At 45.9% G+C, this 18,101-nt stretch overlaps 1 protein-coding gene across 4 annotated transcripts in view; it reads left to right on the forward strand.

Moving 5' to 3' along the window:
• The window catches only part of uba6 (ubiquitin like modifier activating enzyme 6), a 258,666-nt gene that overhangs the window by 201,547 nt on the left and 39,018 nt on the right, over nt 1-18,101 (forward strand). For all 4 annotated transcript variants that reach the window (XM_078214148.1, XM_078214151.1, XM_078214150.1 and 1 more), the window contains 3 exons: nt 11,687-11,815; nt 13,481-13,532; nt 17,171-17,234. In XM_078214148.1, the coding sequence (XP_078070274.1) occupies nt 11,687-11,815; nt 13,481-13,532; nt 17,171-17,234 (245 nt within the window). The remainder of the gene's footprint in view (nt 1-11,686; nt 11,816-13,480; nt 13,533-17,170; nt 17,235-18,101) is intronic.

The following is an 18,101-nucleotide window of genomic DNA, read 5'->3' on the forward strand; positions in this document are numbered from 1 at the left end:
TATCCTACCTCTGTTTCCTGACTAAAAGAGAGGACAAAGGGATCCCTATCATGACTCTGGGAGGCAGAGGAAAGGGTGAGAGCAGAAGTGTGGTCAATGGCAAGCAAAAGGTTGACCAGATGGAGGAGGAATAAAACCAACCGCCTGAAGAACTGGTATGGAAGTTGGCATCAATAGAACAAATGAGATGGAGAAACTGGAAGAATGGCATAGAGTCCCCGGAGGGAGCAGGGTAGGAGGAAGTCATAGACTCAGAGGTTACAGCATGGAAACAGGCCCTTCGGCCCAACTTGTCCATCCCGCCCCTTTTTTAAAAACCCCTAAACTACTCCCAATCACCCACGTTTGGCCCATATCCCTCTATACCCATCGAACTGTCTAAACAGTTTTTAAAAGACAAAATTATACCCACCTCAACTACTATTTCTGGCAGCTTGTTCCAGACACTCGCCACTCTCTGTGTGAAAAAATTGCCCCTCTGGACACTTCTGTATCTCTCACCTTAAACCTATGCCCTCTAGTTTTAGACTCCCCTACCTTTGGGAAAAGATACTGACAGCCGAGCTGATCTATGCCCCTCATTATTTTTTTAGACCTCTATAAGATCACCCCTCAGCCTCCTACGCTCCAGAGAAAAAAGTCTCAGTCTATCCCTGAGACTCCCCTTATAACTCAAACCATCAAGTCCTGGTAGCATTCTGGTAAAATTTTTCTGCACTCTTTCTAGTTTAATAGGGTGACCAGAATTGCACACAGTATTCCAAATGTGGCCTTACCAATGTCTTTTACAACTTCAACAAGACGTCCCAACTCCTGAATTCAATGTTCTGACCAATGAAACCAAGCATGCTGAATGCTTTCTTCACTCTGTCCACCTGTGACTCCATTTTCAATGAGCTATGAACATGTACCCCTAGATCTCTTTGTTCTATAACTCTCCCCAACGCCCTACCATTAACTGAGTCCTGCCCTGGTTCAATCTACCAAAATGCATCACCTTGCATTTATCCAAATTACACTCCATCTGCAATTCGTCAGCCCACTAGCCCCATTGATCATGATCCTGTTGCAATCCTTGATAACCTTTTTCACTGTCCACAATGCCACCAATCTTGGTGTCATCTGCAAACTTACTAACCATGCCTCCTTTTTTCTCATCCAAATCGTTAATATAAATAACAAATAACAGTGGATCCAGCACTGATCCCTCAGGCACACCACTGGTCACAGGCCTCTAGTTTGAAAAACAACCCTCTACCACCGCCCTCTGTCTTCTGTCATCAAACCAATTTTGTATCCATTTAGCTACCTCACCCTGGATCCTGTGAGATTTAACCTTATGCAACAACCTATCATGTGGTATCTTGTCAAAGGCCTTGCTAAAGTCCATGTAGAAAACATCAATTGCACTGCCCTCATCTACCTTCTTGGTTATCCCTTCAAAAAACTCTACCAAATTTGTGAGAGATGATTTTTCACTCTCAAAGCCATGCTGACTGTCCCTAATCAGTCCTTGTATCTCTAAATGCCTGTAGTTCCTGTCTCTCAAAATACCTTCGAACAACTAACCTACCTGAGGCTCACTGGCCTGTAGCTCCCAGGCTTTTCCCTGAAGCCCTTTTTAAACAAAGGCCACCCTCCAATCTTCAGGCACTTCACCTGTGACTATCAATGATTCAAATATCTCTGCTAGGGGACCCGTAATTTCCTCCCTAGCCTCCCACAACGTCCTGGGATACACTTCATCAGATCCCGGGGATTTATCTACCTTGATGTGTTTTCAGACTTCCAGCACTTCCTTCTCTCCCTAGTTACCCTTTTGCGTTTGATGTATTTGTAGAAGGTCTTTGGATTCTCCTTTGTCTTATCTGCCAAAACAATCTCGTGTCCCCTTTTTGCCCTCCTGATTTCTCTCTTAACTCTATTCCTACGGGATTCACTTGATCCCAGCTGCTTATGCATGTCATGTGCCCCCTTCTTCTTGACCAGGGCCTCGATATCATGTGTCATCCAAGGTTCCCTACTTCTTCTTCCAGCCTTGCCCTTCAGAGGATTGTGCTTACCCTGAACCTTGGTTAACACACTTTTGAAAGCCTCCCACTTACCAAATGTCCCTTTGCCTTCCCACAGACTCCCCCAATTAACTTTTGAAAGTTCCTGCCTAATACCATCAAAATTGGCCTTGCCTGAATTTAGAATTTTAACTTTTGGGCCAGACCTATCATTCTCCATAGCTGTCTAAAAAGTAAAGAAATTATAGTCACTGATCCCAAAGTGAAGTATAGACGAAGTAGCTGTGGGAGCCAGTGAGTTTATGGTAGCTCACCTATAGCCTAGAAATAGAAACAGAAGTCGTGGAAGGGAAGAGCCGGCGATAAACTATGTGGGAAGGGTGGAATTGGAAACTAATTTTGAGTCGGTTGTTACGTGATCTCAGACTTTTGTATCTTTTTCCCAACGGAAGAAGGTGGAAGACAGAATGTCCAGGGTACATGGGGTCCTTGATTATGCTGGCTGCTTTTCCGAGGCAGCGGGAAGTGTAGACAGTGTCGATGATGCTTTCTGTGGATTAACTTTTGAGAAGTCTGCTGTAACGTCAGCAATGGTGACCTCGCATACAGGTTCATCTGAAACTTCCAAGATGGAGGGCATGCTCTCGCTGACCTCTTGCTCAAAACGTGCATAGAATATCTTGAGCTGATCAGGGAAGGGTGCATTGGAGCCGGCGATTTTATCTGCCTTCATCTTGAGCCCGTTCTGTCTTGCAGGCCTTGCCATAGTTAGCAGGTATCCCTGTGGCTAGCCTGGGATTCTAGCTTGGTCCGGTACTGTCTTTTGGCATAGAACCATAGAAAATTACAGCTCAGAAATAGGCCCTTTGGCCCTTCTTGTCTGCGCCGAACCATTTTATGCCTAGTCCCACTGACCTGCACTTGGACCATATCCCTCCACACCCCTCTCATCCATGAACCCGTCCAAGTTTTTCTTAAATGTTAAAAGTGATCCCGCATTTACCACTTTATCCGGCAGCTCATTCCACACTCCTACCACTCTCTGCGTGAAGAAGCCCCCCCTAATATTCCCTTTAAACTTTTCTCCTTTCACCCTTAACCCATGCCCTCTGGTTTTTTTCTCCCCTAGCCTCAGCGGAAAAAGCCTGCTTGCATTCACTCTATCTATATCCATCAAAATCTTATACACCTCTATCAAATCTCCCCTCAATCTTCTACGCTCCAGGGAATAAAGTCCCAACCTATTCAATCTCTCTCTGTAACTCAGCTTCTCAAGTCCCGGCAACATTCTTGTGAACCTTCTCTGCACTCTTTCAATCTTATTTACATCCTTCCTGTAACTAGGTGACCAAAACTGTACACAATACTCCAAATTCGGCCTCACCAATGCCTTATATAACCTTACCATAACACTCCAACTTTTATACTCGATACTCCGATTTATAAAGGCCAATGTACCAAAGGCACTCTTTACGACCCTATCCACCTGTGACGTCACTTTTGGGGAATTCTGTACCTGTATTCCCAGATCCCTCTGTTCAACTGCACTCTTCAGAGTCCTACCATTTACCCTGTACGTTCTTCTTTGGTTTGTCCTTCCAAAGTGCAATATCTCACACTTGTCTGCGTTAAATTCCATTTGCCATTTTTCAGCCCATTTTTCTAGCTGGTCCAAATCCCTCTGCAAGCTTTGAAAACCTTCCTCACTGTCCACTACACCTCCAATCTTTGTATCATCAGCAAACATGCTGATCCAATTTACCACATTATCATCCAGATCATTGATATAGATGACAAACAACAATGGACCCAACACCGATCCCTGCGGCACACCACTGGTCACAGGCCTCCACTCAGAGAAGCAATCCTCCACAACCACTCTCTGGCTTCTTCCATTGAGCCAGTGTCTTATCCAATTTACTACCTCCCCATGTATACCTAGCGACTGAACCTTCCTAACTAACCTCCCATGAGGGACCTTGTCAAAGGCCTTGCTGAAATCCAGGTAGACAACATCCACCGCCTTCCCTTCATCCACTTTCCTGGTAACCTCCTCGAAAAACTCTAATAGATTGGTCAAACATGGCCTACCACGCACAAAGCCATGTTGACTCTCCCTAATAAGTCCCTGGCATCTTTGATGGATCTCCGTAGATCATATCTGGGAGGTTGGTTTGAGTGATGGACTGGGCTTCGTTCATGTGTCTTTGTAGTTTCTTGCCATCTTGGACAGAGCAGGAGCCATACTAAGCTGTGATACAACCAGACAGAATGCTTTCTATGGTGCATCTGTAGAAGTTGGTGAGAGTTGTAGTGGATACACCAAATTTCCTTAGTCTCCTGAGAAAGTAGAGGTGTTGGTGGACTTTCTAAACTATAGCGTCTGCATGGTGGGACCAGGACAGGCTGTTCGTGATCTGAACCTGCGACCATTTCTACTTTGTCCCCATTGATGTAGATAGGGGCATGCCCTCCACTATGCTTCCTGAAGTCGATGACTATTTCCTTCATTTTGTTGACACTGAGGGAGAGATTATTGTTGTTGTACCAGTTCACCAGATTCTCTACCTCTTTCCTGTACTGTGTCTCGTCATTGTTTAAGATCCAATCCACAATGGTGGTGTTATCAGCAAACTTGAAAATTGAATTGGAGGTGAATTTGGCCATACAGTAAAGGTGTATAAGGAGTATAATAAGACACAGCCTTGCGGAGCACCAGTGTTGAGGATGATCGTGGAGGAGGTGTTGTTGCCTATCCTTACTGACTGCAGTCTGTGGGTTAGGAAGTCTAGGATCCAGCTGCAGAGGAAAGAGCCGAGCCCCAGGCCACGAAGTTTGGAGATGAGTCTCGTACGAATAATGATATTAAAGGCTGAGCTGTAGTCTATGAATATGAGTCTGACATAGGTGTCTTTGTTATCTAGCTGATCCAGGGTTGAGTGTAGGGCCAGGGAGATGGTGTCTGCTGTGGACCTGTTGTGGCAATAGGCAAAATGTAGTGGATCCAGGCAGTCTGGGAGGCAGGAATTGATTTGTGGCATGACTAACCTTCCGAAGCACTTCATAATGATGGATATCAGAGCCACCGGCCAATACTCATTAAGGCACGCTGCCTGGCTTTTCTTTGGTACCAGGATGTTGGTCGTCGTCTTGAAGCAGGTAGGGACCTCAGATTGGTGTAAAGAGAGGTTGAAGATATCTGCGAATACCCCCACCAACTGGCTTGCGCGGGACCCGAGTGCTCGTCCGGCTACCGCATCTGGGCCAGTTGCTTTCTTTGGGTTAACTTTTGAGATGTCTGCTCTGACGTCAGCAATGGCGACCTCGGATACAGGTTCATCTGAAACTTCCGGGATGGAGGGCATGCTCTCGCTGACCTCTTGCTCAAAACGTGCATAGAATATCTTGAGCTGATCGGGGAAGGGTGCATTGGAGCCGGCGATTTTATCTGCCTTCATCTTGAGCCCGTTCTGTCTTGCAGGCCTTGCCATAGTTAGCAGGCATCCCTGTGGCTAGCCTGGGATTCTAGCTTGGTCCGGTACTGTCTTTTGGCATCTTTGATAGATTTCCGTAGATCATATCTGGCTTTCTTGTATAGGTCAGTGTCGTCTGACATGAATGCTTCAGATCTGGACTTTCAGCAGGCAGTGGATATCCCTGTTCATCCATGGTTTCCGGTTGGGAAATACACGATTTGCTTCTTTGACACATGGTCTTCTACACACTTACTAATGAAGTCAGTTACTGTAGTGGCGTACAAGCTGATCGCAGAGTTTTTAAGTACGGACCAGTCTATTGACTCTAAGTAGACGTAGGAGATCGGGACGTAGGAGATCATCTGATTCCTCAGACCAACATTGCACGACTTTCTTTGACGGATTCTCCCATTTCAGTTTTGCCTGTAAGCTGGGAGCAGGAGCCCAGCAAAGTTTGGCGGGCGATAGAGCGGTAGGCATTTTTGATACTTGTGTAGCAGTGGTCTAGTTTGGGCCTCTGATGGAACAGGAGACATCTTGGTGATATCTTGGTAGAACACTCTTGAGTTTGGCCTGCTTGAAGTCCCCGGCCATGATGAACAAGGCCTCGGGATGTTTCATCTCAAGGCGTTTTGTGGTGGTGTATATTTCATCCAGCGCAGTCTTCACATCCGCATGGGTTGGGATGTAAACAGCTGTCAGGATAACAGGGGTGAACTCCCGCGGAAGGTAGTAGAGACGGCATTTTAGCATCAGATATCCTAGGTACAGGGAGCAGATACTCGCCGATGCAACTATGTCTAGGCACCACAAGGTGTTGTTTAGAAGGCAGACTCCACCTCCCTAATCTTGCCCGAGGCCGTTGTAGGGTCCATGCGGTTGATTGAGAAGCCCTCTGTTGTAGGGCACAGTCCGGTGAAGCAAGAGTGAGCCATGCCTCCATGAAAGGAAGGGGCGGCACAGTGGTTAGTATTGCTACCTCACAGTGCCAGGGACCCGGGTTCGATTCCCGGCTTGAGTCACTGTCTGTGTGGAGTTTGCACATTCTCCCCGTGTCTGTGTAGGTTTCCTCCGGGTGCTCCGATTTCCTCCCACAGTCCAAAGATGCATAGGTTAGGTGAATTGGCCATGCTAAATTGCCCCTTAGTGTCAAGGGGACTAGCTAGGGTAAATGCATGGGGTTATGGGGATAGGGCCTGGGTGGGATTGTGGTCAGTGCCGACTCAGTGGACTGAATGGCCTCCTTCTGTAGTGTAGGATTCTATGAGTCTACGAAACAGAGCACACAGCAGTCCCTCAGTTCTCTTTGGAAAGTGAGTCTGGCTTTAAGTTTATCTAGCTTGTTTTCCAGAGTTTCTTCGTTCTGGTCAGTGTGTGGATGGAAGATTTGTTGCCTTGTTTGTAGTTCCTGCGTCGGTAGATGGGTCTGTGCAGTCAAGCGTTCCAAGTATGGCTTTGGAGATCGGAGGATGTCTAGACCACGATCCGGCGTGGATGGGTCGAGGGCCATGACGTCTCTAGGGTTACGGTTGCGGCTGAGCCGATGGCTGGGTCCATGTGTTGGGGTCTTCTGGGTCACTGCCAGGTCAGGGTCTTCCTTTGGAAGTTGGAGGATTGCTCGATTTGCGTGTAAATTAGTGGTTTTTAGGCAGTGAACATAGAACAGTACAGCACAGAACAGGCCCTTTGGCCCACGATGTTGTGCCAAGCTTTATCTGAAAGCAAGATCAAGCTATCCCACTCCCTATCATCATAGAACCATAGAAAATTACAGCTCAGAAACAGGCCTTTTGGCCCTTCTTGTCTGTGCCGAACCATTTTATGCCTAGTCCCACTGACCTGCACTTGGACCATATCCCTCCACACCCCTCTCATCCATGAACCCGTCCAAGTTTTTCTTAAATGTTAAAAGTGACCCCGCATTTACCACTTTATCCGGCAGCTCATTCCACACTCCTACCACTCTCTGCGTGAAGAAGCCCCCCCTAATATTCCCTTTAAACTTTTCTCCTTTCACCCTTAACCCATGCCCTCTGGTTTTTTCCTCCCCTAGCCTCAGCGGAAAAAGCCTGCTTGCATTCACTCTATCTATACCCATCAAAATCTTATACACCTCTATCAAATCTCCCCTCAATCTTCTACGCTCCAGGGAATAAAGTCCCAACCTATTCAATCTTTCTCTGTAACTCAGCTTCTCAAGTCCCGGCAACATCCTTGTGAACCTTCTCTGCACTCTTTCAATCTTATTTACATCCTTCCTGTAACTAGGTGACCAAAACTGTACACAATACTCCAAATTCGGCCTCACCAATGCCTTATATAACCTTACCATAACACTTCAACTTTTATACTCGATACTCCGATTTATAAAGGCCAATGTACCAAAGGCACTCTTTACGACCCTATCCATCTGTGACGTCACTTTTAGGGAATTCTGTACCTGTATTCCCAGATCCCTCTGTTCAACTGCACTCTTCAGAGTCCTACCATTTACCCTGTACGTTCTTCTTTGATTTGTCCCTCCAAAGTGCAATATCTCTCACTTGTCCGCGTTAAACTCCATTTGCCATTTTTCAGCCCATGGTGTGCTCCATGTGCCTATCCAATAACCGCTTAAATGTTCCTAAAGTGTTTGACTCCACTATCACTGCAGGCAGTCCATTCCACACCCCAACCACTCTCTGCGTAAATAACCTATCTCTGATATCCTTCCTATATCTCCCATCATGAACCCTATAGTTATGCCCCCTTGTAATAGCTCCATCCACCCGAGGAAATAGTCTTTGAACGGTCTATCTATCCCCTTCATCATTTTATAAACCTCTATTAAGTCTCCCCTCAGCCTCCTCCGCTCCAGAGAGAACAGCCCTAACTCCCTCAACCTTTCCTCATAAGACCTACCCTCCAAACCAGGCAGCATCCTGGTAAATCTCCTCTGCACTCTTTCCAGCGCTTTCACATCCTTCTTATAGTGAGGTGACCAGAACTGCACACAATATTCCAAACGTGGTCTCACCAAGGTCCTGTACAGTTGCAGCATAACCCCACGGCTCTTAAACTCCAACCCCCTGTTAATAAAAGCTAACACACATCCTTCACAGCTCTATCCACTTGAGTGGCAACCTTCAGAGATCTGTGGATATGGACCCCAAGATCTCTCTGTTCCTCCTCAGTCTTCAGAACTCTACCTTTGACTCTGTAATCCACATTTAAATTTGTCCTACCAAAATGAATCACCTCACATTTATCAGGGTTAAACTCCATCTGCCATTTTTCAGCCCAGCTTTGCATCCTATCTATGTCTCTTTGCAGTCTATAACAGCCCTCCACCTCATCCACTACTCCACCAATCTTGGTGTCATCAGCAAATTTACTGATCCACCCTTCAGCCCCCTCCCTTAGGTCATTAATAAAAGTCATTAATAAAAATCACAAATAGCAGAGGACCAAGCACAGTGGGAGTTGATTTTTAGGAGTATGTGGCAATTGTAGAAGGGGGGGTGTGGAGAGAGTCCTTGGGCCTCCGTCGCAGCTCTGTGGGTCAGAGAGATTGAGGGCTCGTGGAGTGAAGGCTCCAAACTTGCTGTTCATGGCCATCAGGTTCGGTGGGAGCTGGGGAGAGAAGACCCCAGGGATGCAGGTCTGGCCAGTGGAGATTGGCAGAGTGAAGCCCTCGGTTTCGGCGGTGTTTTCCTGAGCTGTGGGGTCCAAGAGAGTGCCGACTAGAGTCTGGCGGATGAAGGATGCGGCTCTGGCAGTGTTTTCCTGGTCACTGGGGGCTGCCAGATTGAAGGCCAGATTGAAGGCTTCAAAGGCTGGTAAGAAGTCGAACAACACCAGGTTAAAATCCAACAGGTTTATTTGGTAGCAAAAGCCATTTTTGCTCCAGTGCTATCTTGGTCTTGAATATGGGCCAGCCCACCAAAATGTGATTATCTCATACTCCATACCTGTCAGCTTGGTGAATTCACTCCTCAATTATACTGCAAACTTTACCATTTCACAACCACAAAACTGGTCCATTTTATGCACACAATACCCTTCAATGTTAAACTTTCTGAATTGGTCATTGTGGACTTTAAGAAAGAGGTTGTGCTGGAATCTTTGAATGGCATCAAGATAGATAAGTCGCCGGGTCCGGATGGGATGTACCCCAGGTTACTGTGGGAGGCAAGGGAAGAGATTGCAGAGCCTCTGGCGATGATCTTTGCGTCGTCGGTGGAGACAGGAAAGGTGCCAGAGGATTGCGGATGTGGTTCCTATTTTCAAGACGGGGAATAGGGATAGCCCAGGTAATTACCGACCGGTGAGTCTAACCTCAGTGGTTAGTAAACTGATGGAGAAGATCCTGAGGGACAGGATATATGAGCATTTAGAGAGGTTTAGTATGCTCAAGAATACTCAGCATGGCTTTGTCAAGGGCAGATCGTGCCTTACGAGCCTGGTGGAGTTCTTCGAAAATGTGATTAAACACATTGACGAAGGGAAGGCGGTAGATGTGGTTTATATGGATTTTAGCAAGGCGTTCGATAAGGTCCCCCATGCAAGGCTTCCAGAAAAAGTGAGAGGGCATGGGATCCAAGGGGCTGCTGCCCGGTGGATCCAGAACTGGCTTGCCCAAAGGAGGCAGAGAATGGGTATAGATGGGTCTTTTTCTAAATGGAGGTCGGTCACCAGTGTGTGCCCCGGGGATCTGTTCTGGGACCCTTGCTGTTTGACATTTTCATAAATGACCTGGGTGAGGAAGCGGAGGGATGGGTTGGGAAGTTTGCCGACGACACGAAGGTTGGTGGGGTTGTGGATAGTCTGGAGGGATGTCTGAAGTTACAGAGGGACATAGATAGGATGCAAGACTGGGCGGACAAGTGGAAGATGGACTTCAACCCAGATAAATCATAGAAACCCTACAGTGCGGAAGGAGGCCATTCGGCCCATCGAGTCTGCACCAACCACAATCCCACCCAGGCCCTACCCCCACATATTTACTTGCTAATCCCTCTAACCTACGCATCTCAGGACTCTAAGGGGTAATTTTTTTAACCTGGCCAATCAACCTAACCCGCACATCTTTGGACTGTGGGAGGAAACCGGAGCACCCGGAGGAAACCCACGTAGACACGGGGAGAATGTGCAAACTCCACACAGACAGTGACCCGAGCCGGGAATCGAACCCGGGACCCTGGAGCTGTGAAGCAGCAGTGCTAACCACTGTGCTACCGTGCGTAGTGGTCCAGTTTGGTAGGTCAAATGGGATGAAGGAGTACAATATAAAGGGAAAGACTCTTAGTACTGTAGAGGATCAGAAGGACCTTGGGGTCCGGGTCCATAGGACTCTAAAATCGGCCCTGCAGGTGGAGGAGGTGGTTAAGAAGGCGTATGGTGTGCTGGCCTTTATCAATCGAGGGATTGAGTTTAGGAGTCCGGGGATAATGATGCAGCTATATAAGACCCTCGTCAGACCTCACTTGGAGTACTGTGCTCAGTTCTGGTCGCCTCACTATAGGAAGGATGTGGAAAAAGTTGAATGGGTGCAGAGGAGATTTACAAGGATGTTGCCTGGATTGAGTGGCATGCCTTATGAGGATAGGCTGAGGGAGCTCGGTCCTTTCTCCTTGGAGAGACGAAGGATGAGAGGAGACCTAATAGAGGTGTATAAGATGTTGAGAGGCATAGATCGGGTGGACTCTCAGAGGCTTTTTCCCAGGGTGGAAATGGCTGCTACGAGAGGACACAGGCTTAGGGTGCTGGGGGGTAGGTACAGGGGAAATGTTAGGGGGAAGTTTTTCACACAGAGGGTGGTGGGCGAGTGGAATCGCCTGCCGTCAGTGGTGGTTGAGGCAAACTCAATAGGGTCTTTTAAGAGACTCCTGGATGAGTACATGGAGCTTAATAGGATGGAGGGTTATAGGTAGGTCTAGAAGGTAGGGATGTGTTCGGCGCAACTTGTGGGCCGAAGGGCCTGTTTGTGCTGTAGTTTTTCTATGTTTCTATGTTTACAGCATGGAAACAGGCCCTACAGCCAAACCTGTCCATGCTGCCCAGTTGTTACCATTAAACTCGTCCCAATTGCCGATGTTTTTTTCTTATTTTATCATTCAGACTGTGCTGCAAGTTGACCATTCTTGGATTTTTTTTTTCTGTTCATGTTTATTTCCTCGGGCAAGTATCATCATTCTCTATTGTCTTTTTGTTTTGTAGCGAATGCAAACTGGGGAGAGTTTAGAAGGCTCATTTCAAGCAATTAAATTACTTAATAGGTGGCCTGCAGATTGGCAAGAGTGTGTGGCACTGGCACGAGTAAAATTTGAGAAATACTTCCATCACAAGGTAGGATAGCGAATAATATTTCACAATTGGTGCATCATGAATGTAAGTCAATGTTTTTATGGTCACTTTAACAAACTTTTGATATCTGTTTTATGATTGCTGCAAAGAAAAGTTAACTTGCCGAATTAAACTTTGTCCCGACTCAGTGCAGTCTGTATTTAACAGCATGTTTGGTAAATAATTGTATTCTTAATCAGCTATTCATTTTTCCCCAGCCACAGCAGTAGAATGAATTTCTGATAGTCTGCGCATTACTTACATCCTATCACTGTTCTGCAGCTGCCCATGCCCCCAACCCCCCTCGGGCGCGCCCCTAAACCCCCTCCCCTCTGGCGGCCCCCAACCCCACCTCCCCCCTCGGGCACGCCCCCAACCCCGCCCTCCCCCTCGGGCACGCCCCCAAACCCCCCTTCCTGTCGGGCGAGCCCCCAAATCCCCCCCCCTCCCACCCTGGTCGCGCCTCATCACCCCCCCCTCGGCCGAGCCCCATCGCCCCCCCCCCCCTCCCCCTCGACCGTGCCCCAATCCACCCTCTCCATGGCCACGACCCATCGCCCCCCCACCCCCTCCCCCTCAGCCACGGCTGACCCCTCCGCCTCTTTGCCGTGTCCTTGCCCCCCTCTGCCAAGCCCCCCCACCCCTGTCTGCCGCACCCTCATAGAATCATAGAAACCCTACAATGTAGAAGGAGGCCATTCGGCCCATCGAGTCTACACCAACCACAATCCCACTCAGGCCCTACCCCCATATCCCTACATATTTACCCGCTAATCCCTCTAACCTACCCATCCCAAGACACTAAGGGGCAATTTTAGCACGGCCAATCAACCTAACCCGCACATCTTTGGACTGTGGGAGGAAACCGGAGCACCCGGAGGAAACCCACGCAGACACAAGGAGAATGTGCAAACTCCACACAGACAGTGACCCAAGCCGGGAATCGAACCCAGGTCCCTGGAGCTGTGAAGCAGCAGTGCTAACCACTGAGCTACCGTGCCTCACCACCTCTGTGCCCCCCTTTTCACCTGCAACATCCACTTCATCTGTGCCCCCTCCCATTCTTCTGCAGCGCCCCCTCCCCCCTTCATAACAAACAACAAACAAGAACAAAGAACAATACAGCACAGGAACAGGCCCTTCGGCCCTCCAAGCCCGCGCCGCTCCCTGGTCCAAACTAGACCATTCTTTTGTATCCCTCCATTCCCACTCCGTTCATATGGCTGTCTAGATAAGTCTTAAACGTTCCCAGTGTGTCCGCCTCCACCACCTTGCCTGGCAGCGCATTCCAGGCCCCCACCACCCTCTGTGTAAAATATGTCCGTCTGATATCTGTGTTAAACCTCCCCCCCCCCTTCACCTTGAACCTATGATCCCTCGTGAACGTGCAGGTTCATCCCCCTTGCCCACGTCATCTGCAGCTGACCACCCCCATCCCCTATTTTGTTTAGACCCCGATCCCAGCCACACGTGATGTGCCCTCCACGCCATTGCTGCTGACCCCTCCACTGCGATGCTGCCTTGGCCGTCATTCCAATCCTCTTGTTTTCTAGTGAGGAATGTCTAATTAACAAATGTTCATTCTGGCAATGCACAAAAGAAAAATATGAGCATGTAGGCCTCAGTCTGCAAAGCAAAAGCAGTAACCCATTCTTTATCCTCCTCCAGGCGGTTCAACTTCTGCACTCATTCCCACTAGATACTAAACTGAAGGATGGGAGTAAGTATTGTGGTGAAGTTTATTTGTTTGATTGTATTTGTCATTTTTAGTGCTAGGCCGCTTGGCACCTGTGAAGTGAATAACTAAGCTGCATTTGTGATATTGGGTGATGTGAAACCAGGGAGATCTCCTGTTCATTTGCTGATCAGGTTCAAGGGATTGATTAAGAAGGGGAAAATAGAGTATGAAAGTAAGCTAGCAGGGAACATAAAAACTGACTCTAAAAGTTTCTATAGGTATGTAAAGCGAAAAGGATTGACAAAAACGAATGTAGGCCCCTTACAGTCAGAAACAGGAGAATTCATATCATTGAATAAAGGAATGGCCGAGGAATTAAATTCATACTTTGCTTCAGTCTTCACGAAAAAGACATGAATAATGTACCAGAAGTTCTGAGAGAAACAAGTTTTAGCGAGGAGCTGAAGGAAATCCACATTAGTAGAGAAATGGTTTTGGAGAAGTTGATAGGATTGAAAATGGATAAGTCTCCAGGTCCTGATAATCTTCACCCCAGAGTACTTAAAGAAGTGGCCCTGGAAATAGTCGATCCATTGGTGGTTATTTTCCAAAATTCTTTGGACCCTGAACTCCCTCCTACAGATTGGAGGGTAGCTAATGTAAGCCCGCTATTCAAAAAGGAAAGTAGAGAGAAAACAGGGATTTATAGACCAGTGAGCCCAATGTCGGTACTGGGGAAGTTGCTAGAATCCATTATCAAGGATTTCATAACTCAGCATTTGGAAGGCAGTGGTATAATCAGACAAAGTCAGCATGGATTTACAAAAGGGAAATCATGCTTGACGAATCCATTGGAATTCCTTGAGGATGTAACTCGTAGAATTGACCGAGGAGAACCAATGGATATGGTTTATTTAGACTTTCAGAAGACTTTCGACAAGGTCTCTCATAACAGACTACTATGTAAAGTTAAGGCACATGGGATTGCAGGTCATGTCTTGAGATGGATGGAGAGCTGGTTAGCAGATAGGAAGCAAAGAGTTGCATAAATGAGTCTTTTTCTGATTTACAGTCAGTGACTAATGCGGCTCTGCAGCGATCTGTGCTTGGTTCCCAACTGTTCATGTTACATATTAATGATTTGGAACAGGGAACTGAATGTATTATCTCCAAATTTGCAGACAATACAAAGTTGAGTGGGAGGGTGAGCTGTGAGGAGGATGCAGAGATGCTTCAGTGTGATTTGAACAGACTGTGTGTGTTTGTGGGCACATGCATGGCAGATGCAGTATAATGTGGATCAATGTGAGGTTATCCATTTTGGTAGCAATAATTGGAAGACAGATTATAACTTTAATGGGTGTAAATTAAGTGGTGGATACTCAGCGAGACCTTGGTGTCCTCATGCATCAGTTGTTGAAAGTAAGCGCATAGGTACAGCAGGCAGTAAAGAAGGCAAATGGTATGTTGGCCTTCATAGTGAGAGGATTTGAGGATAGGGATAGGGTGCTGCAATTGTATAGGGTGTTGGTGAGGCCACATCTGGAGTATTGTGTGCAGTTTTGGTGTCCTTATCTGAGGAAGGATATAGAGGGAGTACAGCGAAGGTTTACCAGGCATCTTGGGATGGCAAGTCTGTCATATGAGGAGAGACCAAGTCAGTTAGGATTATATTCATTGGAGTTTAGAAGAGTGAGAGAGGATCTCATAGAAATGTATAAAATTCTAACAGGGTTAAACAGGGTAGTTTCAGAAAGAATGTTCCCAATGATGGGGGAGTCCAGAACTAGGGGCCATAGTTTGAGGATGAGGGGTAAACCTTTTAGGACTGAGGTGAGAAGAATGTAGTTTAGGCTAAAATGTTATCTGATTTCAAGAAGAAATTAGATACAGCTCAACGGATCAAGGGCTATGGGGGAGGAAAGGGGAATCAGTATATTGAATTCTATGATCAGCCATGATCAAAATGAATGGCGGAGCAGACTCGAAGGGCCTACTCCTGCTTCTAGTTTCTATGTTTCTATTTGTTCACTTGATCTGTTGCAATGGTGCCATGAAATTCAAAAGCTCAGATTCCCATTCTTGACTGCTAATGCAGAAAAGGCATAAACATTGGATCCATTCCTGTCTTCTCCAAATACTGCAGCCTATAAACCTGGCTCTTTGCCTTTCCCAAGAACATTGGCAAAATTAGATTTTTTTCTCTGTTTAGGTTTTAAAGATTTGGGTCACAATTGCAAATTAATAACCTATTGATGAGTTAAAACTGGCGTCTGGTGCCTGTGTGAACAGGGAAACAACAAGGTACCTTCTTAGCAAATCAGATTAAAGTGTTAAAAAGGAAATATAAATTAGCGTGCCTGAATTCTTCTTCAAATCAGGTGCAAGAAGAGAAATAGAGAGGGAAAGCTTGATTGGTGTAAAGAGAGAAAACAAAGACATGGGGAAAGTAAAATCATTTTCTTTAAAACGTTTTAAACTTTATCAAGTAATATCTGCCGCATTGATTCGTACCTGAAGGAGAGACTCCATTGTTGTAAAAGTTAATTTTCAACAAAAGAGTTTGATTGGCAGTAATTAATACTTATCACAACATTTAAAGCTTGTATTGATCAACATTTGTAGTGAGTTTAATTCATCTGTCATGCAAATAAAGCAACTTCATAACATTCAGTGCATGTCAACTATGAAGCAGACACCAAGATGCAACTTTCACACAGCTACCAACAAAGATGTACAACTCGGGCAGCAGCTTTTGGATCTTGGTATTTAACAGTGCATCTGCTCCTATGTGAAATTTCTGTACTATTTACACACCAATAATGTGGAGCGCTAAAAGCCTTGCTATTATTTTGACAGAAAAATCTAGTTAATTGTTACCTGGTTGAGGTCAGCTATTTCAGTATGTTTGGTACCCTTCTATTTCAAATAGCTCACTTTCACACTGTGCATTGAATATGCCAGCTAACCCATTACTGAACTGGAATTGTTACTGTTTTAAGAATGCAAATAGGGTTGATGTCATAGAATCATAGAAACCCTACAGTGCAGAAGGAGGCCATTCGGCCCATCGAGTCTGCACCGACCACAATCCCACCCAGGCCCTACCCCCACATATTTACCCGCTAATCCCTCTAACCTACGCATCTCAGGGGCAATTTTTTTTTTAACCTGGCCAATCAACCTAACCCGCACATCTTTGGACTGTGGGAGGAAACCGGAGCACCCGGAGGAAACCCACGCAAACACGAGGAGAATGTGCAAACTCCACACAGACAGTGACCCGAGCCGGGAATCGAACCCGGGACCCTGGAGCTGTGAAGCAGCAGTGCTAACCACTGTGCTACCGTGCCGCCCCATGTCCCCATGTATCTTGTTAAAGCAAAAATCTCCATTTGCGTTTTAAGATCAGAATTTATTGCCTTTCCGAAGCTGAGACAGCATTGGGTGTTCTTGAACTGCTGCAATTATTGTAATTAAGATGCTTCCACAATACTGTGAGGTAGGAGGTTTCAGGATTCTTATCTTGTAATGACGAAGAAAGACCAACTCGATGGGGTGTGAGGAAAACATGGAGGGGTGCTGTTCCCATTTTTCCCTTGTCCTTCTCTGATAAACTGATCAAACCGTTGCCAAGTTTTATTTTAAAATGCAGTTATTGAGACTCTGTTTGCTTACAGGCTTATTTTGGCAGTCACCAAAGAGGCCACCTTGTCCAATGCAGTTTGACATAAATGATGAATTGTAAGTAACCATCAAAATTTATATTTCACTTTCCCTTTTAGGCTTATGTCATTATTTACAGTTCTGCATAAGCAGAACTTACTACTCCAATGACCTGGAATGCAACCTTTATTGGCCAATATCTTGTTAAATAATAGGATGATCTTGATTTGATTTGACTTATTGTCACATACTGGGATACAGTGAAAAGTATTTCTTGCACGCTATACAGGCAAAACATACCGTTCATGAAGTACTTGAGAGAAAACCAAAAGGATAGGGTGCAGAACATGGAGTTCAGTTTTAGAAGCGCAGAATGAGAGTAAAAGATGAAATTAGTGGATATGCTGGGGACAGCTTGCAAGAAGTTGATGTTGTAAAAGAGAACCTTTCTTTTGCAAGGTTACGGCAGTTGGTATGCAAGTACTGCATTTGTTCATCTTTTCTTACAGAAGGTGGGTGAAATTGTGTCTGATTAACTCAGTTGTTTTCAGACCAACTTAACACCCATAAGTAATGCTTGAAATCATAGAGATTCCATTTCATGTTTTTGCACATTAGACGAATTGAGACCAGTTACTTAAAACTTTTTAATATTAATTTATTCTGTTTGAATCTAAGCGAACCATTTTAATTGGTATTCACATTTCAATTAAGTACATGAATTATTACAAGTCCAGTAAACAGATTTAAGTCGGTCAACATAATTTCTGCTAATGATGTAATTAAGATCATTAACATAATTTCTGCGAATGATGTATTTGCCATAATGTATTAATCAAATTACATGGTTTTTAATGTTTTTTCAAATGAAGCTGTGTTCCTCAGTGGTGTTATCATGTGCAACTGCATCCTGTTTTGTCCTGAGTTACAATGTAATCCTTCAAT

The sequence above is a fragment of the Mustelus asterias genome, chromosome 6, assembly GCF_964213995.1.
Source record: "Mustelus asterias chromosome 6, sMusAst1.hap1.1, whole genome shotgun sequence".
Lineage (NCBI taxonomy): Eukaryota > Metazoa > Chordata > Chondrichthyes > Carcharhiniformes > Triakidae > Mustelus > Mustelus asterias.